This window comes from Pimephales promelas, chromosome 12, assembly GCF_988280905.1.
Source record: "Pimephales promelas chromosome 12, fPimPro1.hap1.1, whole genome shotgun sequence".
Classification (NCBI taxonomy): domain Eukaryota; kingdom Metazoa; phylum Chordata; class Actinopteri; order Cypriniformes; family Leuciscidae; genus Pimephales; species Pimephales promelas.
Window position 1 is genome coordinate 31,128,461 of NC_142780.1, and position 24,348 is coordinate 31,152,808.

Sequence of the window (24,348 nt, forward strand, 5' to 3'; positions counted from 1 at the left end):
CATCCGGGTGTGTCATTTTATTTTTATAAACGTTTGCATTTCATTATTGTTTAACGATATACTCAATTTCACAGAAGAAAACGTGTTTATTCATAATATATTTAAATATTTAACAGAAGTTTATATTATTGTTTTGAAACGACTTCCAAAAAAAATACTGGAGGCTGTAGCGGCGTTATCATTTCTGACGTGTAAAAAAGAAAATTATTATTTTAAAACATTTTATCGAATGACTATCAATTCATAAATTAAAAGACTACATTTTGTTTCACCAGAGACAACGGCGCTATCACGTGGGACACGTTGTTTTTCTAAGCATTGTATCATGATTGACCAAACAGAGTCGTTTGTTGAAAGCAGACTTTTAAAAAAATACCTTAAATGCATTTTTAAGAGTTAGTTTTCCTTTTTTTGTATCAGAAACAAGTACATTAGTGACGAATAGATGAAACTCTATGCTTCTTAGCAAAAAAAAAAAATCGTGCTTAGAAATGCGACTCAAAGGAGGATTGGCCTTTATTTTTATCCACAATGCGGCCTCTAGAGGCATAACGTTTGTCTTATTGGATCGTCCTTCTCATGAAAGGATATAACGTTTTGATCTATGGTTTTGATATACGAACAAATTCCTGCTCACAAAAAACAAACAAATGTTTGCGCAGTTGCTTGGACGATCACGTGTTCCATTACGTGCTTCATGAGTGTGTGAGGAGAGTCTGCAGTGAGACTGACTGACACGCGTGTTTTGATCATGGAGATTCTGGGCAGCACTTTTGATGATTCTGTGTTTGAGGAAGCACGGAACAGAGTCTCAGCTGCTCTGCCCACATATGAGCCCAAACTCTGCGAACCTCTGGTGGGTATCACACTCAACACTTACAAGAAACTACTGATACCATAGTACAGACATGGTAACGTCACATACCTCGCTATTTACATGATATTTTACTTTCACTCTAAGCAGTATTACTACAGTACTATGTGAGAATTTTGATCAGTCATATTTCACCACATTATAATCATTAATTAAACATGTGATGATGTTACTATATACATTGTTTCTAGTGGTTTTGTGTAGATGGAAATGTCGAGGATGGATTAGAAGAACAGAAATCCTTCAAGTTTCGAGGTGATCTCGCTTACAGGAGGAAACAGTATCAGGTATAAAGAGATGAATTCAGCATTTGCTCTCACTGTTATCTGATTCATGAGCTCATTTGGCATTTGTGTCAATGACAGGTGGCTCTGGATGAGTATGTATCCTGCCTATCTCTGGTACCAGAAGGAAACACATCAGTGAAGAGAGATGTGCTCGAAGGGATCGCACGCTGCTGCTGTCATCTGGGGAAAAAAGAAGAGGCTCTAAATGCCTGTGAAAAACTGGTAAATATATTAAATCACTAACTCCAACTTCTGTTTATCCTTTTGCTGATTTACTGTGTTTTATTGACAGAGGACAGAAGTGTCCAACACCTGCCACCTTACCTGCGTCCTTCAGCTGGAACTGAGTATTCATGATCACTACAGGGAGCTGGCAAACAGCATCTCCTGCCTGCAGCAGCTGTGCTGCCTTCATCCATATCATCCATGGCACTGGCTAAATCTGGCCATGAGCTTTCGGAGACTCCTGGAGTCTGATAACGGTCCAGAGAGATCCAGCACTGAGGAAGAACACGAGAAGCAGCGGGCGACAAATAACATTTTAGCACTGAAGACCATCATGTGCTTGATTAGAACAAGGTACTGTATGTGAACAACAAGAGAACTGGCTGTTTATTTATTGACTTGGATGTTAATAGATGAATTAATTCAGTGCTGAGTTTGTCCATCTTGTGATTTTCGCCAGGCTGCTAATTGAAATCCTGCGGATTCAGCAGTTCTCATTCGTACTGGAGAACAGCCAGAGGGCTCTACAGGACATTGAGGAAGCTCTTCATGCTCTGCAGCCAACAGAGAAAATGATCCAAACAACCTCTGAGGTCAGACAACAATAACCACTTTAATAGAGAGAAAAAAACATTGTGTGTGTTTAAAATATTAGTGAACATATACAGTATATATATATATATATATATATATATATATATATATATATATATATATATATGAAGAGTTCAGATGCAAAAGCCTCTAAGTGCCATTTGAAATTTTCTTCTAAAATGATCATTTTTATCAAGCTTATATATTTAAGTTCAGTGATTTTCCCTTAAATGGCAATGAAGATTACCTATTAATTGTCATTTAAGTGAAATTACTGAACTTAAATATACAAGCTTGATAAAAATGGTAATTTTAGAAGAAAATTTCAATTGGCATTTAGAGGCTTTTGCATCTGAACTCTTCATATATATACACACACACATGCACACATACACATATATATATATAAAGCAGACATTAATCCAGTCTTCTGTCAAGTGATTCTTCAGAAATCATTCTAACAAACTGATACTATTTTTTCTATTTTAATCATTTTAGTACAATGACAATATAAGAGGCAATTATTTAACCTTTATTTTTAATTTAGAAAATAAAATGTTGTATTAATAACGTAAGATTTTAAGAAAGTGTCACTCTTCTCCTTTTAAATGTTTTCTAAATCAACAAAGTGAATTAAACTTATTATTATGCATAAAACACAAGCCAGTTTATTCTCTACATTTATACATATCATAATTCCACATCTTACACAATCCATGGTCTCACATTAGAAACTGATTTTATTTATTCTGATGAAAAACTAGGTGATGGCAGAAGACCTCAATCCGGAGAAGATGAGGGAAGAAAGCCAAGATGGAGAGAGTTTATCTGGCCTTTATATTAAAGACTTTGATGACAGGTGGTGGAATAAACTCCACACTAAACTGCAGACGGCAGCTTGACCCATGCACGGAAAACTGGAGGAGACATATGAATGATATGGATATTGTGATTGTACATTTATAAATCTTTTATTGGAGTTACATGCTTTTACTATTACAAAGCACAATAAAATATCTGCTAATTCATGCAATAAGCACACATACGTATTTACAGCATCACATTGTTTACTAAATCTAAGCATCACAAAACCTGCTCTAGCACCAGTGGGAAGCTTCAGGAACACCTCTGTTGATGTGATTGCCCTCTTTTGGGCGCCAGGTTTGGCTTCTCATATTATAATCTTTGAAGACGGGGGACTGGCAAGCAATGGGATGATGGATTGTGTTCCTCCATGGAAGCCATTGAGATCTTTGTGGTCCAGTGGTGGCACTTGGATAGCTGGTCCGTCTGACCAGGACTGGAGGTGTCGGAAAACTGGGGTTACCGGGATTATGAGGTTTCTGTTGTAGGTGGCCAGCAGTGTTTCTGGGCATTCCTGCTGGCCACGTTGGGATCTGGAGATTCTCAAAGGGCAGGTGGAGATCAGCAGGATTTGATGTGTGCCAGGTAAATCCTAGCACTGGTTTAGAAAGTGCATAGAGTCTGCGAAATTCCAGGTCGAAAGGTTTAACCCCGCTGCCTTTAAAGAGTATGGCCAAGCTTCTGTGAACCTGGCAGGACAGCCAGGTGAGACTGTGACGGGGTTAAAGAGGCAAAATTTGTTTATATTTACAAAATACAATAAAGTTGTTCAGTGAAAAAAATTGACTTTTCTTTATGCTTTTGTCGGTCAAATAAAGGTTCCAGAGAATTAACAAATTAGCAAATGAGAATAGCATGTCACACTGCTGTCACTACTTGAAACATCAATTTCAGTACGTGTATGTTTAGATGGTACCTGTACGAGCCGACCAGCACTTTTGTGCAGTCCACAATGATGAACTTCTCTTTCATTTGTCCAGTGAACTTTCTGCCTGATTTGGCACAATATGTCTCCCCTTGAACACTACGAATGGACATTCTCTGTATGAAGATATAAAGACAAAGAGTTAACATGAGCACACTGGATATAAATATAATGAGGTCATCCAGTTTTGTTTGTTTTCATTGTAAAGCAATACCAACAGAAAGGTTGCATATTTTCAAAATAAAATTTTGTAACATATCCGCAAGCAAAAACTGCTAAATACCTTTAATGTAGGGGCTCTGGCTAGAATAGAATAACTTACAGTAAGGTGTGACTTGTTGATTTTTACATTTTCACACATGTCCTGAAACAGCTGTAAATTGGTGTGGTCCAGAAGGAGATAGACGTACACATTGCGCTTTCTTGACGCCTCCAGTATGTCACAGAAAATCTCCACATCGCTGAATGTGTCCATAACTATTGCCAAAACCTGGTATGAGTCAAATTTAAAAAGCAAATGCAATAGTGTGTTTTCAGACTGTTGCATATAAAAAAATATCAGGCACTTTCCCCAAATAGAATACAAAATAGGCCCTGAAATTTCCGCCCAAACTAATTAAAAGAGGTGTTTAAGCTTTAGAAAATGTTGATGTCAGCTTCAGAACTTCAATGGTTCAAACAACTGAATAATAATGATAAATAATCTTTCGATTTTTGTTATCAAAACATGGGACAATACATTTGAAAAGTCTTATTTGTGTTCATTCTACAATTTTCTACCAATAAACCATAATCACGATTAGAAATTCATAATGTATAATACATTTATTAAAGGGTTAGTTCGTCCAAAAATCAAAAATGGTGTCATTATTTTCATTAATTACTCACCCTCATGTCTTTTCAAATCTTTAAGAGATTTCGTTCACCTTCAGAACACAAATGAAGATATTTTTTGATGAAATCTGAGAGCGTTTTGTCCCTCCATTGACTATTAGAATCCCAGATTAGGTAGTAAAGACATTATAAAAGAAATTTGTGCGTCTCCAGTGGTTCACCCTCAATTTTAATGTAGTGACACGAGAGCTTTGTTTGCGCACTTTATTTATAAAAATATCAATCGCAACATAAGGTTCTTCAGTGTTTTTTTGCAGTGATCATGGTGCTATATATAGCACCACTACCATTTAAAGAACATGTTAAGCCCAGTTTGGTTCTTCAGCGGTTCTTCAGTGGTTCTCTGTGGTGGTTAACGAGCTCTATGGCACCTCTTATGGTTCTACATAGCACCATATGACAAAGATGCACTTAAAGTGGTTCCCCTATGATTACAAGCCAATGAACCAGTTTTAGTGCTATTTAGAGTGTAGGTCTTGAAGGTGGTAGTTGTAAAGGCTGTCAATGGAGGGACAAAAAGCTCTCAGATTTCATTAAAAAGATCTACATTTGTTTTCTGAGGATGAACGAAACTCTTACAGGTTTGGAACAACATGAAGGTGAGCAATTGATGACAGAATTGTCATTGTTGAGTGAACCAACCCTTTATTTTTGTGACGCAAGGAAGATTCACAATGCAATTACACATAGTACGTTTGGTATATTAGTGGCGCAAATTTCATGTTTTTAATGTTTGTTTTCCATCATATTATTGTTTAATTAACATTTGAAACAATAATGACAGTTTATAATCCAAAAATGTCACGATCAAATGACAGGTTCTTACTGTAGTCGCTTGCCGGATGAGTTCCCGCAGCAGGTCTTTCATGGAAGAGGATTTCACTGACTGGAAGAACACTTCCACACTAGGAATCCCTTGCAGATGGTAACTCCAGTCAGCCACCGGCCAGCCGTAGTCAAGAACTGGCGGCTCACTCTCTGTGGCTGCAGGAAAGTATGTCTCAGAAGAAACTGATGGAGAACTAGACACCTCTTCGTCCCGGTCTGCCTCTTCCTCGTCACTGGGAGGCTTTTTAATGTTGTTTAAGATATATGTTTTCTCCTCCGCAGACAGAAAGTTTGCTTCATTCTCTTTGATCAACACTTCCTGGTATCCATCTAGCCCTTTGTCCAGGAGAGCATCCATAGCCAGTCGTGTGCTTTCATTGTGACTCAGATCCACCGTAGACACCTGAGCGTTTGGGTTTCTCATCTCCTGAACTCTTCTTCTCATTTTTCCCATCAGCTTCAGCTTCAGGTAGCACTGCACAGACAATCCATTACTTTCAAGGTTCATGTTGATCACAAACCAATCCTCAACTGCCAGGTGACTGGTTGACTCTACTTTTTAGTCATCATTCGTGCTTCACAAAGCTAAATATTTTTCCATTCAGGTGATCATCAAATGTTCACAAATTATCCTGCGAGATATTCATGCACTGTGAGTCTTTTCATCAGCATTGCACGGCACAATGAGCATTTCTGAACCAATTTGTCATGTATTCATGATCGCTGAGTTTAAATGTGAACGTTAGTGCTGCCCTAATGCTCTGTGGAAAGTGGTTTGTGGCTCCTCCTCAGATAAAAGCCAGCTAGTAGCCGTGTTCACAGACAGATTCACCCGCAGGCTTCGGTGGGTGGGGTCGTGACTCGTGTGGTTAACAGGTGAGGTGTTGAGTGAATAATGAGCCAGAAGTTCCCATATTTTCCATCACAAAAATGAAATGGCATGAGTGGCAGGGATGGAGATAGGGCTGTCAGATTCAATTCACCCATGCTTCACTAGAGGAACCAATCGACCTGTTCTTGTTTTCTTGACTCGACTTGCACAACGGCTTTGTAGATAAAGCATCATTTAAAAAAGTCATTCTAAACCCCAAACCCCAAATATAAAACTTCAGCTTACATTATCCCACACCATTTGTGCTACATACATAAATGACACCTCTCACCATGTTGCTTATTGGAGAAAAGGGCATTACTATTTATGATCAGATTTGAGGTTGAACTAAAATAAAATAAAATATAAAATAGGCAAAAGAAACCCAATATCACAAGAGACAGGTTTTACGTGGGCTTTTACATTTTACAAGTTTTACAAACCTGACATTTTTAAAATAATATCATGAATGGGGAAGAAAAAATAAATCCCATGCACTCCTGTAGCTTGCCATTTACAAAATTTACAGCATTGCCTAATTGCATTAACTAGTGTACGATTTTGCAAATCTGGTAGTGCGCAGGATTTTGTCCAAAAATAATAATCTGAGTAAATTAAAATAAATATATTTAAAATATATGCCTGAACAAAATACTTTAGGAAAATATGATTAGCCTGAGAAAGAATAGGGTGGTTCTCATTTAGGGTTGAAAATATGTTTGGAGAGTGGCACTAGTTAAACAAACAAAAAAAATCTCCAAAAAATAAAACATGCGTGAGCATGGGAATATAGTTCTTTGTTTTTAATCTTTCATTTCTAAAAAAATATATATATATATATATATATATATATATATATATATATATATAATTTATTTACATAAATTTGCAAGAATCCGATCTTTTCCAGAAAACATCTCCATCCAGTTGCTTTGATACATATCTAGCAAGAGCGACTTTCTTATGACTTGCAAAAGCTGAATTCAATGTCTCTTTTAGCTTGGGTAAGTCCAAGGTTTCTGGATGATGAGCAGACACCAGAAACAAGCTCTGCTGGAGACCCAGTTTACCCAAGACTACCTGACTCCATTGCCTCACTTCCACGACAGACTTTTCCTCAATCAAGTCCGCCATGGAAACCACCAGGTAACACTTTTTCCCCAGGGAGGACGCTTGCTGCAACAACTGAATGGCTCCCAATCTAAGCCTTGAAGGAGAAACCAGTATGTATACATCACACAAAGCGAGCAGAGATGCTTCTTGTTGAGCTTCAGAAGAGCTGGACGCAGAGGACAGACTTTCAAGATCACTTATTCTTCCAAGCCCAGGAAGGTCCCAAAGACGGACGTTGGGGGACTCAGGGTAGGGATACTCCACAGCCTCTTTGGTGATTTCAATGACACCAGTTGAGGCAGCTCGTTCATCACCGTTCTCCAGGCCCAAAAGGGCATTGACCAGGCTGGAGCTACCACAGCCCGTCTCACCCAGTACACCGATATCCAGGCGGAAGTGATCGAGAGCTGCAAGGATTGCCTGAAGCTTGGAGGGATTGTCTGTAAGATCTCTCGGCTGTGAGAGCTTGGAGATCTGATCAAGATCATCCTGGTTTATCTTCCTGTACTTCAAAGCAGTAGAAACTATAGGCCTGAGAAGCAAATGTAGTGAATTTGTTAGAGAAGAGACATGTGAAGTGTAGACACAGAATTTGTTAGATAAATGTAAATATTCATAAACAAAGAATTTTTCATGCTAGTTCAGACTGTCTGATGCCAGTTAGAGCTTGTTTACAACAAAAGTAAACTGGTGGACCAACACAGATTTAGGTACACAGCAAGGTAACTATCAAATTAAACAAGTTAATCAGCCTAGTAAGGACACAAGCACACGAGCAGCCCATGTTTGAAATGGATGTCCAGATTTTTCTTTTTCTTTTTTTATAAAGCACTTTTAACACAACTCATGGTTGACCTAAAGTGCTGCGCAATACAACTAAAATCTGAGAAATACAAAAGAACACAAAACAACACAAACATGGTTAAAAGCTATTGATATTAGGGGCTTTAACTATTTTAACTTATTAGGTGAAGAAGTTCTAACCAAAATTGGAAAATTATTCCATAGACTAGGACATGGAACAACAGTGAAGGCTCAATCACCTCTGAAGTGGAGCCTAGGACTAGGAAAGAAAAGGCCAAGATTGCAGGATCTCAAGGACCTTTTTGGTTTATGGATGGAAATTTCTTCTAATAGATAAGACAGTGCTTGATTATGTAGAGATTTAAAAACAAAGATAAGCAAAGAAAAAAATTCTAAATTTAATTGGTAGCTAATTTAGCACGACGAAAATGGGCGAAATGTGATCAGTCTTCATCTGCCATCAGCGTTTTGAACCATAGATGCCATCTGAACATGGCAGTTGCAGGTCAGTTTGCGTGCAAGTTTTTGACCAACGTTGTTCACTTTTGATGTCATCTCTAGCTCGAAATTACTTTTGTAGTAATGAAATATTCGCTTAGTTATCACCAAAGCTATTTCTATTTTGCTGAAGATCATTAAACAGATACCCTCCGAAACCAGTTTCATGGACAAAAGCTGCCTGCAAAGTCATTGTCTTATAGGACAGCGAGGCAAAAGGCACTGCTACAAGTTTCAGACGGAGCCGTTGTGTCCTCTGGAGATCGCATTTGCAGTGAGGTTTCATTTTAAACAAGTAATTATTTTAATATTGACTGCTATTCTTTCCGATGTGTACATTACTGTCAATTCTTTCTTACTTTGAAATGTAATGGTTGCTTTTCTGAAATGAGGCACCAGGACTTCTACTAGAAACTTTCAGGCAGGTGAAACACATCAGCCTTTCAGGAACAGAACTGGAAACCCCTGGGTTAGGTTATTGTTAGGTTTGGATTAGAGGTAGGGATTGGGTTATACTTTATTTTTTGACAGGATTATTGTTCCAGGACTAACTAAAACATCGTTTCTAGAACAACCTTCAAGACAACCAATTCGATTTTACGGTTAGGTTTAATGCTAATGTCATAGTACGCCATTTTTATCATCCTATCTTTAACCTCTAGTTTAAAGGTCGGGTTATGGATAGGTTTGGATTAGAATTTATCTTTTTGTTCCACGACCAATAAAACATTGAAAATCAATTTGTGTCGCATGACAACATCAAACATTTCAAAACACAAGGAAGTTGACTTACGGTGTGTCATCAGTCAGCAATTTAGGAAACCGAAGTTCCTTTGTAATCGCCACCAGAAACTGACTAAACGCTTTCCTCCGAAGGTCAGGCAGGGCTTCAGCAAGCACCCCGGCGATATCCTTCATCATCACTAATTCTGGATCTTGGGAGGCGTCAGAATGACTCTGGCTATCTGTTGAATCAGCAGATGCATCTCCAATGGAATCTCCAAATGCATCTTTCCTTCTCTTCTGCAACTCCAGTTTGCGAGCTCTCATTCGCTCCCAGGCGCAGGTCATGCACGGCCCTGTAGGCTTCTCCTCAACTACGTCCCAGTCCTGCTCAGCTTGAACCAGAAAAAGAGACTGATGTCTGTCATGCAATTCCATTTTGAGCCACATGTGGTCCTCCTTGTGCCGTTCTGTAGTGAGCACGACCAGAACATCGTAGCATGTGGAGTCATACTGCTGGTTTGTCTGCTTAATAACGGAATTTGAAGTTGGATGGCCCTGCACGGTCCATACACGAACATTTGGTATTTGATGGTGTAAAATCACAGTGTTGTAATCAGGATTGCCACTCCCAATATATTCTGTATGCTCTGATATCCGTACATGTTTCCTCCTGCTGCTCTGGTGGTTAGTGTTTAACTTTATTCTACGTTCATCATCTACACTTTCATCATCTTCCCAGTCTTCATCTGCTTCTTCCTCATCTGTTTCTTCTTCCTCTTCATCATCAGTATCCCATTCCTCCTCTTCAATTTCCTCATCCGGCCCACAGATTGCAGAAACCAGCCTAGCGTTAGCCTCCTGGGTTCCTCCGGTCACAGCTATATCTAAAGGGAAACGCTCAAACAGTCGTAGAGCCGCTACCAGCCTATTTTCAAATCCAGGTGCCCTGAAGGAAAACCTCCATGGGGCAAGCAAATATTTCACTTTTTCATTTGGAAGTTTTTCATCCATCTTCAATTTTACCCTGAAAAAAAAAAACATTTCATAATATAGCTTACATTAGCTACACGTTGTACCTACTGCTAAAATCGATGGTATACATGCCTAATGAATGAATTTGACAAAATGGTCAACAGAACATAATACAGTATTTAACTCACCTGTTCTCGAACAATAAAGAGCAGCGAAAGCGCGTCCTCGGTCCTTAAGTCCTCTGGATGCGTGTGTTTGCAGGACAGTCAGCTGTGCTAAAGTCAACACTTTGTTTGACAAGGTTTCAAGGCGACATTGTAAACAGTTCTCAGGGCGTTTAAGTTTGCTAAAGCATCCAAGCACACTTAACTCTAATTAACCCATTTATTCCCAAAGATTCTTAACAGAAGTTTTAGAAATTCGGACTGATTTTTCAGTTTAAAACCTAGCATTTATAGACCAAAGTTCCAGGAGAGGTAGAATTCACAACACTGTAAAAAATGTTTTCAAGATTTGTTATCACAACATATTTTCTTTTGTCAAATCAACTTTATAATAATTTATTTAGTTGAGATAACTTATTATTTTGAGTTTCTGATGATTAAATTAATCTCCTTCATTGTATTAACTCACTTTTTCCAGTTCAATCAACTTAAAATTTTAAGGCAACCAGGTTACTTACTTTTTTAAGTTAAACCAACAATATTTTTTTTACAGTGAACCCCACCACAGAATTTCAAGTCTTTAAAACTCTAAACCTTATATGTCACCCTTAAAGCTAATTATTTACCAGATTTGTGCTTTTTTGGGGAAAATGTGAGTGATGTTTGCCCATGCAAATGTCGCCACCATTATGCTAATGTTGTTAATGTTTTTTAAGCACATTCCTAAAAAAAGTGTTTTAAGCATTTTAGCACATTGTTAGCCAGATGCACTGTTAAGGTGCGTTCCATTCACAGGGTATTTCGCCATCTTAAGTGAGATTCCAATTCGAAGGGAACGAACATGTTCAGTTCGAAGTGCACTGCAAACGGCATAGGGAATAAGGGAACATCGATACATCACTTCACAGGAAGTCAGTGAAGTCCACTTCAACTGATATACCGTGTTTAGGGAGTAGGGAGCGGTGAACACAGGGACCCTGTCGAATGGAACGCACCTTTGGTGTTTTGATTGCTTCAGTATGTTGCTATGACGTTCTGTCAGTATGTTGCTATGACGTTCTGTGATGGTTGCTTACTGGCTCAAGTCAAACAAAACCATTTTCAAATCTTAACCATGCTTTGGTCCATTTGATATCTTTAGTTTGTTCAATGCTATGTATGAGAAATATTTACAGACGTACTATTGATGAAATGAAAAATATTGTGGCATTTACTGTATGAATGCACATTTTATGCTGTTCGGTGTGAGAATCCAGCAGGGGTCAGCATTTTCTTCTTGTGTACAAAAGCAACTTGTTATGTAAATTGACATTATACAAATATAGCACTCCAAGGTACACAAAGTAGGATTTTAATTAAACAAAAATTTTCATCCAGTGTAATATACAAATATCTCTCTCTCTCTCTCTCTCTCTCTCTCTCTCTCGCTCTCTCTCTCTCTCTCTCTCTCTCTCTCTCTCTCTCTCTCTCTCTCTCTCTCTCTCTCTCTCTATATATATATATATATATATATATTATCTAGGTCAGTATGTGGATTTTATCTAGGATGTTTAGATTTAAATCCTACTTTGATGGCTTAGAGACTTTTATTTTTGTATTTAAATTAATAAATTATTTCAATATTTGTAATTATTTTATTTTGTAATTAAATATTTATCCAAAAGCGTACCAAAGTACCTCCCTTTATCCAAAGCGTACCAAAGTACCCCTATTTGCTTGCTTTGTTCATATGTAAATTTAGATGTTTTTGGAAGTAGACACTCCTAGATTATTTTTGAACAATTTCAATTAAATGACATTTGAAATAACAAAGTACTTGATGACGAAAACACAGGGAGTGACGTTGCCCATCCCATCTTATGAGACACAACAGATCACAAGTAGGTTTGACGTCATGAACGTGTCCACAAAAGTCATTGAAGCGAATACTAGCAGGTAGAGGAAAAGCAGGTGCAATCTCAGCCTGGAACAGGTGGGTCCTATTACTTATAGCTACTTATTTCTAGTTGTTTATTTTTACTTAGCTTTGGCTTATATGTTTGTTTTGGATTATTTATTATCAATTATACACTCTAAAAAATGCTGGGTTGTTTTAACCCAATTTTGGGTCAAATATGGACAAACCCAAAATGTTGGGTTAAAAATGTAATGTAAAAATTTAACCCAACGGCTGGGTTAGTCCATATTTGACCCAAAGTTGGGTTAAAACAACCCAGCATTTTTTAGAGTGTATAGTGCATAATTAGTGTTAAAGAACTGTCTTAAAATCAATAAATTTCACAAAGCAAAAAATAAATCTAAATGTTGCATTTTTATAGTATATATTAGTTAAGATCAAATATATGAAAAGCTTTTTAGACATGCATCACGTATGGCATGGTATTCTTGGAAATACCATGTAAATAGCAGGGTATACATTTATGTTATTGCAATTGGTATTTGATAGATCACAAAATTTATGCACAAATACTTTCAAACTAAAAGTAGAACTAGAGTCTAAATAGAACTTTAAAGTCAGAACTTTTGCATGATCAAGAGAACTCTGAAATCAAAATAAAACAATTTTTTTTGCCATATGTGTTCAGGATATTAAATAGGGGCAGTGCTGTTAAATGTTTAACCCCAACTCATAACCTTGAGTCTTTTCCTTGTGTTGGATGTCCATCCTCACCATTATTTTCTTTTTCGTCAGGAGAGAAACAGAGAAACACTGTAGCCATGGGAAAAGGAGCCTTGACATGTTTGATGATTTTAGTCATTGTCTTGAATGCAATCGCTGCTGTAAGTCTGAAAGAAAATAAAAACATATGTTAATGTTGTACAATATCTTGCTCCCCATACTTTTAAGTAGGGATGCACCGAATATTCGGCCACCGAAAATTTTCGGCCGAAAATGGCCCAAAAGTGCATTTTCGGTTTTCGGCCGAAAGACTTTTATCACCGAAACAATACGGCCGAAATGTTGTGATGACGCAAACAGAAACCGCGACCTGCACGTGCTTGTCTGAAGCAACATGTTTGCGGTGCGGACGTATTTCAGTGAATCTGAACCCGCGAGGAGACGGAAGCCTTGTTTATCCACCTATATCTGCTCTAAACAATGCGCGCCGCCATGACAACGACTCCGGATGCGAGCGGGTCAAGTATAAACTGTGGAGACTCGCGCTGCGGAGGTAGGCGAAAGTATGCGCGAGTCTCCTCAGACAGCGCGCGCACCGCTCCAAACGGTCGAGGCATTTATACTGGACCCGCTCTCCGTCGTACTATTCCTTGAAACAACAGGGGACGACTCAAGTAACTGTCCTCTAACCATTAGGAATCGGTGAGAAGAAGAATAATCATGTAAAACCCAGTAAACTCTGAGATTATTACTTGTGTGACGTTACAAAAAAATATATATGGGTATAGAACTAAATTAATGCTCTCTTAAATATTTTCTACATTCACTAAACATGTTTCGTTAAGTTTCATGTACATTTGTATTAATCATGGACCTTTGTTCATTTAAAAAGGCTTTTTATGCTATTGTATGCTAAATTTTTAAAATGTAAGAAACTAATTTAGACGTGCAAAGGGTGCTGTGTGATGAGAAGAAGTTCGCACTCGGCTTTGTTTTTATGAGAGAACATTTAATTTTAAAACCTTTCTGCAGGCCATTAGATTATTATTTAATGTACACATGAGTGGGGTCAAAAACATTTTACTTTGAATTTTATTTTATACTGTGCATTGTGCTAAATAAATATTTGCATAATTTGTAATTGATTTATTCTTTGAAAATTTTATATTAATTTATGCAATTGCAATGCCTTGATTTTAGTAACGTTTGTACACAGTCATAGCCATAAATGCAATGATACTGATAATTGGCATAATTTTTTTCGGTGTTTCGGTTTTCGGCCTTGGTTTCCTCTTTTTCGGTTTTCGGTTTCGGCCAAGAATTTTCATTTCGGTGCATCCCTACTTTTAAGTATTTTCTTCTTCAGGCAGCTGGACTGGCATTATTCGCAGTGGCCATTTGGGTAGCAGTGGATGCGTATAAACTCTACCCCATATCTGCTGTCTCAGGAAAAGATGACATCTTTGCTGCAGCCTGGATTGCCATTTTTACTGGCTTTGCTTTCTTCCTCACATGCATCTTTGGCATCTTCGCTGCCCTGAAAAGGAGCCGTGTACTCATTATGGTGGTAGGTTTTTAACAGAAGTCTTTAAAAAAAGACAGCATCCTACCATCCTACCTTCAGTGAAACAACCATATTATTTAGATTTTAACCAATTGCTGTTAACTTTCATCCTCCCACAGTACCTGATCATAATGTTCATCATCTTTTTGTTCGAAAGCGCTTCCGCCATCACAGCAGCGACCAACCGAGATTATGTGAGTATTGTAAAAGTAAAACAAAATAAAATCATTTACATGTCAAAGATGTGGCACATTTAGACCAGGGATCTTGGGACCCAGGTTCAATTCTGGTCTAGGTCGCGTCTCATTCCTGCTCTCTCTTCCTACACATCTGCTGTTTGTACACCATCTTGAAAAATCCCATTAAAAGCTTCTCATTGTGTTGATCTAATGTGATAATCTTTTTAAATGTAAAAACAGCATGTTCATAAAGGAGAGAATGTTGCATTCCCTTTCTTCAATTTCTCTTTTCTTTATTCTAGCTGGTTGGGAACAGTAACCTTGTAAAGAAACAGATGCTGCAATATTACGCAGAAAACAGCATACACGGGAAAGATATTACACAGACATGGAACAGAGTGATGGAACAGGTAAGCAGAACACCTAAGACCTCTTGACTTTTCAATGAACATGACCACCTGTCAGCTGTCAAAGGGTTGTGGCTAAAACAGAAGCACACAGTATTAGGGAAGGAACGGGTTGAATCATCTTCAACTCAGACCTGATACAACATGCCTTTCTGTTGCCTCAGATTAAATCATGATAGTGGGAAAACCAGTTTTATTCTCCAATAAACTTGAAAGAATAGGCAAACAGACTCATAATATAATGTGTTGCTAGTCTCAAATAACTGAATAAATCGCAGTGATTTTACCACAAGAAATAGAGGCTGAGGGTTCACTCATGGTTCACTCTCAGAAAAAGGGTACAAAAGCTGTCAAAAGTACTAATCTCTTTCTGAGAGACAAGTTTCCAGTTCATGTCAAGTTTAGGCTTAGCTACAACCAGGGTTAGGTGCTTCCACAATATTGTTAATCACATATTGTTTAAGTTATGCGCAGGCTTATAGTTTTAGGGAAGGTAGGGTTAGCTCAACTGCATTTTTTTGACAGGAATGTTGCTCCAAGATCAACAAAATTGTACTTGTCAAAATCAGAGTGATTGTTGTTTTTAACAACCATAACTGAGGTAAAGTCCTAATATTTTTTTACTTTTTCTTCAAATAATAGGCTTAAAGGACTAGTTCACTTTTTGAAAAGCAACATTTCGTGAGCAAAAAAAGGCCTCATTTCAGTCAAAAGTTGAATTATACAGATCACATTCAAACTTTCAAAACGTTTCAAGTCATTTAGTGCTACAAACCAAAGCAGCATTCTGTTGATTAACGTGAATTCACTAACTTGATAGATTAATATAGAATTCAACTGAAGCACATAATCATATAACTGGTGTTTTTTTTCTACTCCTACCTCAAGGCCGAGTGCTGTGGAACAGACGGTCCGACGGACTGGTTAGAATTTAACTCTACTTTCAAACAGACATTTTCCACAATATACCCCTTTTCCTGGCCGCCCAACTGCTGCAAGAGACTGATTAACTTTGATGTGGCAGATCTAGAAGGCTGTACCGTTGGCAAGAGCAGCGCCATGTACACAAAGGTACGTAAAGGCCAGTTTACACCAAGAACGGTAACTATAACTAACGTTATAGCGTCCAAACCAGCGGACGATATCGTTCGGTTTATTCTGAGCGCGTGCTTGTCTGTTACTTTAAATGCTCGAGCTCGTTACAGCAGAATATGGATTCTGATTGGTTGTTTGTTTAAATTTTTTATCGTTCATCAGCTAGATGAAGTCGTTCTGAATGTGATTCTAACGATAACGTTTCTCTGTACCGTTATCGTTATAGCTTTGGTGTGAACTCTGCTGTTAATATTGAGAACGATTTTTTGTACTATAATAACGTCAATCGTTATCGTCCTTGGTGTGAACGGGCCCTAAAATAGTCTTGTAACATGTCACCTGCTTTACAGACAACAGGCAGCAACATAGCATTAAATATGACCTGCAGGAATAGAATTTACAACTTTCATTAGACTTGACAGTGGTTCTGTAGTGTCACAAGTTAAGGAAGTCTAATCATTTTCAAATTCAAATAATTTAAATTTAAACGCAAATAGAGGTTTATAAAAAGAGATTTTAAAAATATCTTATAATTAATCTTATTAAAAATTTTGTATTGTGTTGGGCTTATGTAGATCATGTTAAGATTTAGTTGTTTTGTTTATAGAAAAAAAAGCAGGTTTTGCTACTGGCTCACTTAGCCTATTATAAAATGTCCCATGAATCACAGGACATTTTATGAGCCAGCTGTGAGCAATGTGGAATGACATCTTTATTTTCAGTACATCTGTCAGATTCTATGGCCTCACTTTATGTTAGGCCTAGCCTATTCAGGGTTGCTTCGATGTAATTTTTGTTTTTTATTTGATATTTCAGGGATGCTTCCAGTACATTGAATCCGTGTTAAGTCGTTACACCTGGGCTGTGAGCTGGTACGGTTTCGCAGTTCTCATGTTTGTGGTAAGTCATACAGTATAACAATTCTTTTTCTAAATGACCTCTATACATTCACACAGGACATGCTATTGTTTAAAACATCTAGATGAAACACAAGGGTCTTTGGCTGCATTTTTAAAGTTCAAACTGCTTTGAAAGTTTGACAGGGAAAAAATGGACATCACAAGATGGTGATGTTCAATGGGAATGAAACAAACAATATATTGACTTTTATGTCTATTGCATGATTTACCATTTATTTTTAGGATTATCTTAGTTTGGGTGATTCAATGTTGATATATGAATGTATTGATTTTGCTATATTATATTTTGATTATTTATTCTGTCCATTAGTTGCAATATCTTACTGGATATTCAGTCATCTAATGCACTTTTGATCTGTCCTACAGTTTTTCACATTAGTGATCACCATGATCTACTACATGCAGCTGGACTAATTGTAGGAATCTACATGTGCCACACAGATGCTTCCACTCATGGCGTCATAGAAAAATACAGATGATTGCACATAATAAATAAAAGTACCCTGCAGCATTTTTGTTTCCTCATCATGCATGCGGTTTTATGACTTTTTATAATTTGTACATTTAAAATTATGTATTTGTCACATAAGGGATGTTCCAGGTTTAAACCAAATGAATCTTGATTAAAAGCATTTTTGGCTAAATGGCAATAATGCTGAATTTTTAAAAACTTTAATTGAGGGAGCATCATCTTTAAGCTACCATATAAAGATTTTTTTGTTTCTATAATTTTCTAAGCAACTGATTCAAATATATAATTGATTTCCATTTAATTATGGAGTAGTTTTTATGAGATAATTTAAAACCTTTATTAATAATATTAATCGGTAACACGTTTCAATAAGGTTTCATTAGTTAAAATAAACTTATAATGAACTCTACTTCTACATTATTTATTCATCTTTGTTCATGTTAATTTAATAATTTAAAAATACTTTATTAAAAAAATACAAAAAAGATTAATAAATACTGTAACAAATGTATTTATCAGTTAGTTAATGTTAGTAAACACATTAACTAAAATTAAAGTGAACATGAAAACTTATTTTAAATCAAATGACTATCAATTAATCAATTTCCCTTTATGCCACAGTCTATAGATTTAATATAAAATTTGCTTTAAAATGTCTATAGACCAATGAATAGGACATTGTTTTAAATTATATATGATCTGTTTTTAAAACATACATAATGTTTCTGTTTATCAAATGAACATGTTACTGTGCTGGTGACTCTTCGTGTGTCGTTCACTGTCTGTAATCGGAAAAGGGTAAATGATCGCAGCAAAAATGGCCACAGGTTGCATGCAGGTACATGCCCTAGGAAATAAACCAAGCAAGAATGAAAAGACAACAAAAGCCTGGCAGCTCTCCACACCCTGAACCACCCAAACCGTTATTGCTCAGGCTAATTATCTAATGCCAATATTTTCTACATGCATCAATAGAAAACAGAGGAGGGAATGTTAGCTTGCATATGTCTGTTTTAATTTATACTCAACTGGGAGTGTCGCCCGATACTCAGATACAGACTGGTTTTGCAGGATTTCCATCAAGTAAAGAGCTTAACTTCTCTCATATTACCTCCTACAAAGACACTATCATCTCAGAGGGTGTAGACTGCAGCACTACAAGCCCTGAGAATTAAAATAATCTCAAAATAACAAAACCTAGAAAGAACACACCTTGTTAGCAAATGCATCAGCCTCAGAAGCATCCAGGTCTGCTTCAACAATAGGAATGTTATTTAGTCAAGTAATTGTCATCACAATGTCACTTAGCAAGGTTATTTAAGAAAAAAAATGCAATAAGTACCAGGATCACTAAAAAAAAAAAAAAAAAAAAAAACTACAACCTGCATTCCAATGAGTTTTTTTTTTTTGTAATACGAGTACTTGGATAATGCCTCCTCTTACCTGTGTACAAAAATATTCTGTTAAAATAATAAATCACCAAACTCATCAATAACGGGTGTCCAAGGTTTTAATTCACATATTTGAAAATTATACAAAATAGAATGAACTGCCTTTAGCAAAGTGCTAAAGACTGAAGGGGAGATTGTTGGACATGAACAGTTTAACCTCAAAGCCACATGCATGACCTCTCTCACTGGAACATACACGCTGACAGGTCTGCTGACATACATAGGTAGCATTAATATTTTTAGTGTTGTTTTTTTTTTTTTAAGGAACGATATATCCCCCTTGGTTATTCACTGCATAGATATGTATTAAAACAACGGAGATAACAGACATGCAAACACACCGTATCATACTCTCAGTCATACACACTATCTTTCTCATTTAGACCTTGTATACTCAGGACTTGCCGGTGCGGAGCTTTGGAAAACTAAATTGAAGCAACAGGGCTCAGGACCAAGTTTGTATCCAACTCATCAACATTTGCTTTCATAATGAAGGATTATTTAAAAGAAGATCAATTATTTAACAAAAGGCACTAATTACAAATTAATTCTATATAGAATCCACCTCTGTCAAATTTTAGAAGAATTTCCAGGACTAAAAAAAAATACTATAGTACTTCCTAAAAAACACCGGAACAGTACCGAGCCTAGATAGTGGTATCTTTTATAGTCATCTAAGTCTAGTGTTGTGGGCATTGAATGAATTTTCTGTGTTTTGTGGTGAATAGTACCAGTTATTCTATGTTGCTAGGTTAGGATTTCTCCTTCAAAGAAACCCAGGGATGTCTGGGAGTGTCACAGGGTGACGTGACCTACCTGAAATACTTGCTTTGGATTAGAACACCAATATTTATACAAAATCATCTGACGCATTACTTGAGAATGAGCCGTACAGTACCTCACAGAAATATGCACCTTTCCCAAAAATATCAGCAATTACCGTTCCTTTTTATGTGCTTAATGTCAGACACTCATTCAAGACACACTCATTCAAATTCACACACACTTAAAAAAAAATTAAAAACAACAAAAAAGTCCTTACCTTTACATTCTTTGAAACAAATCAATAAAGGCAAAATAAAACTATTTCACATTAACTCTTTCCAATGAAAACTTACAATAACTTAGAAACATCAACAAAAAAAAGCAATTAAAAAAATGGAAATATCACATTGCCGCCAAAAATAAAGATAACAAAAAACATCTTCATAAAGTTTCATAAAACCACTAGCTTGAGGTTATTTTTTATCGTACTTTGAGGAGGAAGAAAGACATTAAGCTTGTGCCCCTGTACAGAATGATCTAGTGTCAAAAAGAACCTTAAACCAGACCAAAAAAAAAGCAAAAAAACAAAAATTAGCCACACTGAGCAACGTCCTGTCAGAGGAATAGCAGCTATGCACCTCTCTGACTCCCTCTGCTGGACAGCACAGTGTGTTCTGGAATGTTTTCATATCTAAGCCACTTTATGGTTCACTTCTTTGATACTTTCTGCTTTATGTCTTATTCTCGTACGCTTTTTCCACTCCAATATGCACTCTAATTGCAGGACAGCAGTGGGTTTTTTTCTGAGACAGAAACACCAGTAAAGACATACGTACCCCACTTAATTTTGTTTCTGTACACTTCTTTCACAACATGTTAACCTGTACAGTAAACATAAAAGTCTAGTGCTTATACTGGTTTACGTCATATTATCCTATTTTAAGTCTAAAGACAGGACTTTTTGTGGCAGTTGTGCTCTTTAGCAATAACTACGGGTCTGGCCTTCAGTTCGGATGGTCCAATTGGGCCCCGGCAGGCTTCCCTGCCGGTTTAAGCCTCTCTGGTTTCGCAACCCCGGAGGTCGGAGAGACGGATCCAGGACAACATCTCGTCGTGGTGTATTGGGATATTGGGGAAGCACTGACCCTGACTGGTACGGGTATTGGTTGGCCACTGTCTGGGGCCCGTATCCTCTTGCTGAACCAAGCGCTAAGTTAGAGAAGGCCACTGTAGGTGGAGTGCATGTGTGGGAAGCTTCTGGGAGGCCTTGAGGGCCCCAATTATGGTGTGGGGGGTCCTGATAATACGGTCTTGGGGGATAAGGATTAGGGTTTGTGCTTTCTCCCTGCGAGACTGGGACAAAGTCTTGGCTCCTGTAAAACTTAAGGACTTGGTCACCAGATGGCATGACATCAAAAGCTTGTCTATACTGGCCTCCAGAAGATCTTCGCAAGGGGTCTTGACGTTGGAAAGGTCCAGATCCATCTCTAGGTGGCATTTGACTTTCAAAATGCCCACGAGAGGGTCCTGGTGTGTAGATATTGTATGCAGGTGGTGGTTGTTGTGGCTGGCTAGGGTAGGGATTTGGAGGGTGCTCGATGTGTGGAGAAGAGGACGAAGAAGATGGCGCAGAAAGACCCTCTCTTTCATCCTCTGCTAGCTTTTCAATTAGTAAGGAGGCTATTTCCTTCCCAGATAGGACATTAACAGGCTCTGAGCTGATACTTTGGGGATCTGAGCGGCTACGGAAATGCATGGCAGTGGAGGCCGACGCTGCTATATTGGTCTCTTTGGAATCTGAGGATACATCGTTGTGGGCAAGGTTGTCGAAGCTAACTGTGGGACTTTCATGCTCTGAAAGTTTCTGCTTGTCTTCTGGTTGAGACTTGGAAGGTATTTCCAGTGTCTCCGATGCTTGATGATCATTTTCGTCAAGGTTTGTGGTGGCCCAGCTCTTTGAATTAACCCCAGATCCTTGTGGGTTTGTGAAAGGATAGTTGACGTAGATGGGCTCAGGCTGATCTTTCGTGATTCCTTGCACCAGGGAAGTCTGAGGTGGTTTCAAAACCGATTGCTGATGCAGTAGTATGTCTTCCGGCCTGGAAGCCTCAAAGTACCGGTAACACACCTTCCCATTTTCAAAGTAGGGGTGAAGCTGGGAGGCAGTGTGGTCTGCAGAAGGCGAACGCTGGGGCCGATGCACGCTACGTTGGTGAACGGACAGAGGCATTATGCCTGCAGAGGAGCCCACGACACCGGATGCAGGTAAGGGATGTATTTCACTGCGGGGCAACCTGACAGATGATGATGTCTGTCGCTGAGGACGAGGGTGGGGAGGATGTCCGGATGATCCGTCATGGGAGCGATGGTGAGAATGGGAAAAGGAGAAAGAGTGAGAATGTGCTGCGGCCCAAGCTCGTGTGGCCTCAGATGACCACAGCTGGGGAGCCCTACTGCCCACAGGTCCTTGGGGGTTGTAGGGAGGAGGGTAACCCCTGGAAATAGGCCTTTGATTGGCTGGGTCAGTGAGACGAAGGTTTCCCTCCAGATCCAGCTTCATGTTCTGATAGCTGTGGCGTGCATAGCTGGGTGGCACTTTTGGATGCTCAGGTGCACCAATCTCATAGTAGAAGTTCTCCATCTTGGATGGGTCTTCAGAGGGGACAACAGTTCTGATCTGAGTGGACTGAGTCTGTTGCTGCTGTTGTTGGGGAAGGTGTGCAACCTGGACAGCTTGGCTGGCCATTCTGGCAGCATGATAGCGAGACAGCATGTCAGAGGTACTGCTAATGCGCTCAGAGAAAGCTCTGGAAAGTGGTGTGTTTCCTTGGGGAGCCCCTGCCAAGCGTCGAATGCGACTGGCATCCAATGAGCGACGCATGTAATCATGCCGGTCAGTCTGAGAGAGTGGAGCCCTCAAGGGAGCAAGATCAGGGGGCTTGGGTGGCACTTTAGGGCGGGTGGGCTGGAAGGCTCGTACCTGGGCCAGTGGAGAGCTCTCTGATTTGGAGTGCAGGAGCTGAGTGTGTGGCTGGGCTGCAGGCTTGGGCTGGCCACTGGATTTATCCTGCTGAAGCTGTGGTGCAGAAAACTGCCGCCCATATGCTGGGGGTTTTCTCTGAGAAAGGATAGCTTCGCTAGAGGAGGGTGGGCTGGATTTTGAGGGTTGTGCTGAAGAAGTTGGCTCTTCGTTCTTGTAAATGGGGCTTGGGCTTCGCTCATTGTCCTCAGAGGAACTGGCAACTGACAACTCAGAATTAGATGTCCCAGAATCAGAGACTGAGCTGTCAGAAGAGAGAGTTCCAGAGTCCTGTCCAGGTTGTGACCTTGGATCTGTACCATGTGATTTGTCTGCAAGCTTTTCAGCAGCAGTTCCACCATCATCGTCACCCTCAGTCTTCCACACAGACAAGGGGCGCACCGTGGAGTAGATCTGATTAGAATCAGAAGACAGTAGAGCTCCTGCATCAGCAGAGAGGGACCTCTGGAGGCGGATGTCTGTCTCAGGGGAGGTTCCACTCTGACGGGGGCGGTATGGGGGAGAGGCACCTTGCCGCAGTGCCTTGTTGGCACTTTCAGCCAGAGCCAGGGCCATGAGGCGTGCTGGGTTCTTGGGGGGAGGAGGAGGGGGCTGCTGGGATGGAAGGGGAACACCAGTGGGACCAAAGATACCTGAAAAAAGGGAGAATAAGGAATTGCGAAATAAGTGGTTACTTTAATCAAAGGGCTCTATGCACGGCGGTATTTCCGGTGAAGGTGTAAGGATGCTCGATAACTTCGGCCGATCATAGAGTCCAATGCAATACCGAGAATTTATATTGAATTTTATACTCCATGGTTATACTAAAGAAACGTTAGTCACAAAAACAGATAAAACAGACACCCCTCGTTGTGTTTATGCTTCTTTTTTAAATTAAATTAAATAAACATAACTATATATAAAATTAGATCTAAACGTATGTACGTTTCGTTTCAAAGACGGGAGGACAGTCAATTTTGAAGACTCTGCCATAATCCCGTTTTCCTACGCTTAAATCTCCACAACCGGAAATGGACGAGCATCCTTGCGTCAAATGCGGAACTTATGCGTGCATATAGCCCATTATATATTTTTAACATTAAAACAGAGGTTCCCAAACTTGGGGTGCACAAGAAAATTATGGCAGAAAGTTCTCTCATAAATGTACAGAAATGGGCAATGTTTCAGAAATTCAATCAATTGGATTTTTTTTAAGA

The 24,348-nt window shown here is 38.7% G+C and overlaps 5 protein-coding genes across 10 annotated transcripts in view; 2 read left to right on the top strand and 3 right to left on the bottom strand.

The window, feature by feature from the left end:
• Positions 1-519: 519 nt before the first annotated feature.
• Positions 520-2,882, top strand: c12h8orf76 (chromosome 12 C8orf76 homolog). Its single transcript, XM_039650806.2, has 6 exons — positions 520-856; positions 1,066-1,161; positions 1,240-1,383; positions 1,454-1,740; positions 1,847-1,979; positions 2,745-2,882. Exons 1-6 carry the CDS (start codon positions 752-754, stop codon positions 2,880-2,882), a joined length of 903 nt encoding a protein of 300 aa, XP_039506740.2. The 5' UTR covers positions 520-751.
• A 195-nt stretch (positions 2,883-3,077) lies between these two features.
• On the bottom strand, positions 3,078-6,793 carry sack1a (scaffolding CK1 anchoring protein A). Its single transcript, XM_039650803.2, has 4 exons — positions 5,490-6,793; positions 4,092-4,259; positions 3,761-3,885; positions 3,078-3,555 (listed from the first exon to the last, which is right to left on the bottom strand). The coding sequence occupies exons 1-4, from the start codon at positions 5,997-5,999 to the stop codon at positions 3,078-3,080; spliced, it is 1,281 nt and encodes a 426-aa protein (XP_039506737.2). The 5' UTR covers positions 6,000-6,793.
• Positions 6,794-7,176: 383 nt separating this feature from the next.
• LOC120462238 (uncharacterized) lies at positions 7,177-13,421 on the bottom strand. Its single transcript, XM_039650801.2, has 4 exons — positions 13,311-13,421; positions 10,664-10,750; positions 9,571-10,527; positions 7,177-8,007 (listed from the first exon to the last, which is right to left on the bottom strand). The coding sequence occupies exons 3-4, from the start codon at positions 10,512-10,514 to the stop codon at positions 7,239-7,241; spliced, it is 1,713 nt and encodes a 570-aa protein (XP_039506735.2). The 5' UTR covers positions 10,515-10,527; positions 10,664-10,750; positions 13,311-13,421; the 3' UTR covers positions 7,177-7,238.
• On the top strand, positions 12,489-17,935 carry upk1a (uroplakin 1a). Its single transcript, XM_039650807.2, has 8 exons — positions 12,489-12,611; positions 13,332-13,420; positions 14,626-14,826; positions 14,943-15,017; positions 15,305-15,412; positions 16,298-16,480; positions 17,321-17,404; positions 17,791-17,935. The coding sequence occupies exons 2-8, from the start codon at positions 13,358-13,360 to the stop codon at positions 17,836-17,838; spliced, it is 762 nt and encodes a 253-aa protein (XP_039506741.2). The 5' UTR covers positions 12,489-12,611; positions 13,332-13,357; the 3' UTR covers positions 17,839-17,935.
• Positions 17,936-19,388: 1,453 nt separating this feature from the next.
• arhgap33 (Rho GTPase activating protein 33) overlaps positions 19,389-24,348 on the bottom strand; it is a 59,596-nt gene continuing 54,636 nt past the window's right edge. For all 6 annotated transcript variants that reach the window (XM_039650795.2, XM_039650794.2, XM_039650798.2 and 3 more), the window contains one exon: positions 19,389-23,784. In XM_039650795.2, the coding sequence (XP_039506729.2) occupies positions 21,092-23,784 (2,693 nt within the window). In that variant the 3' untranslated portion in view covers positions 19,389-21,091. The remainder of the gene's footprint in view (positions 23,785-24,348) is intronic.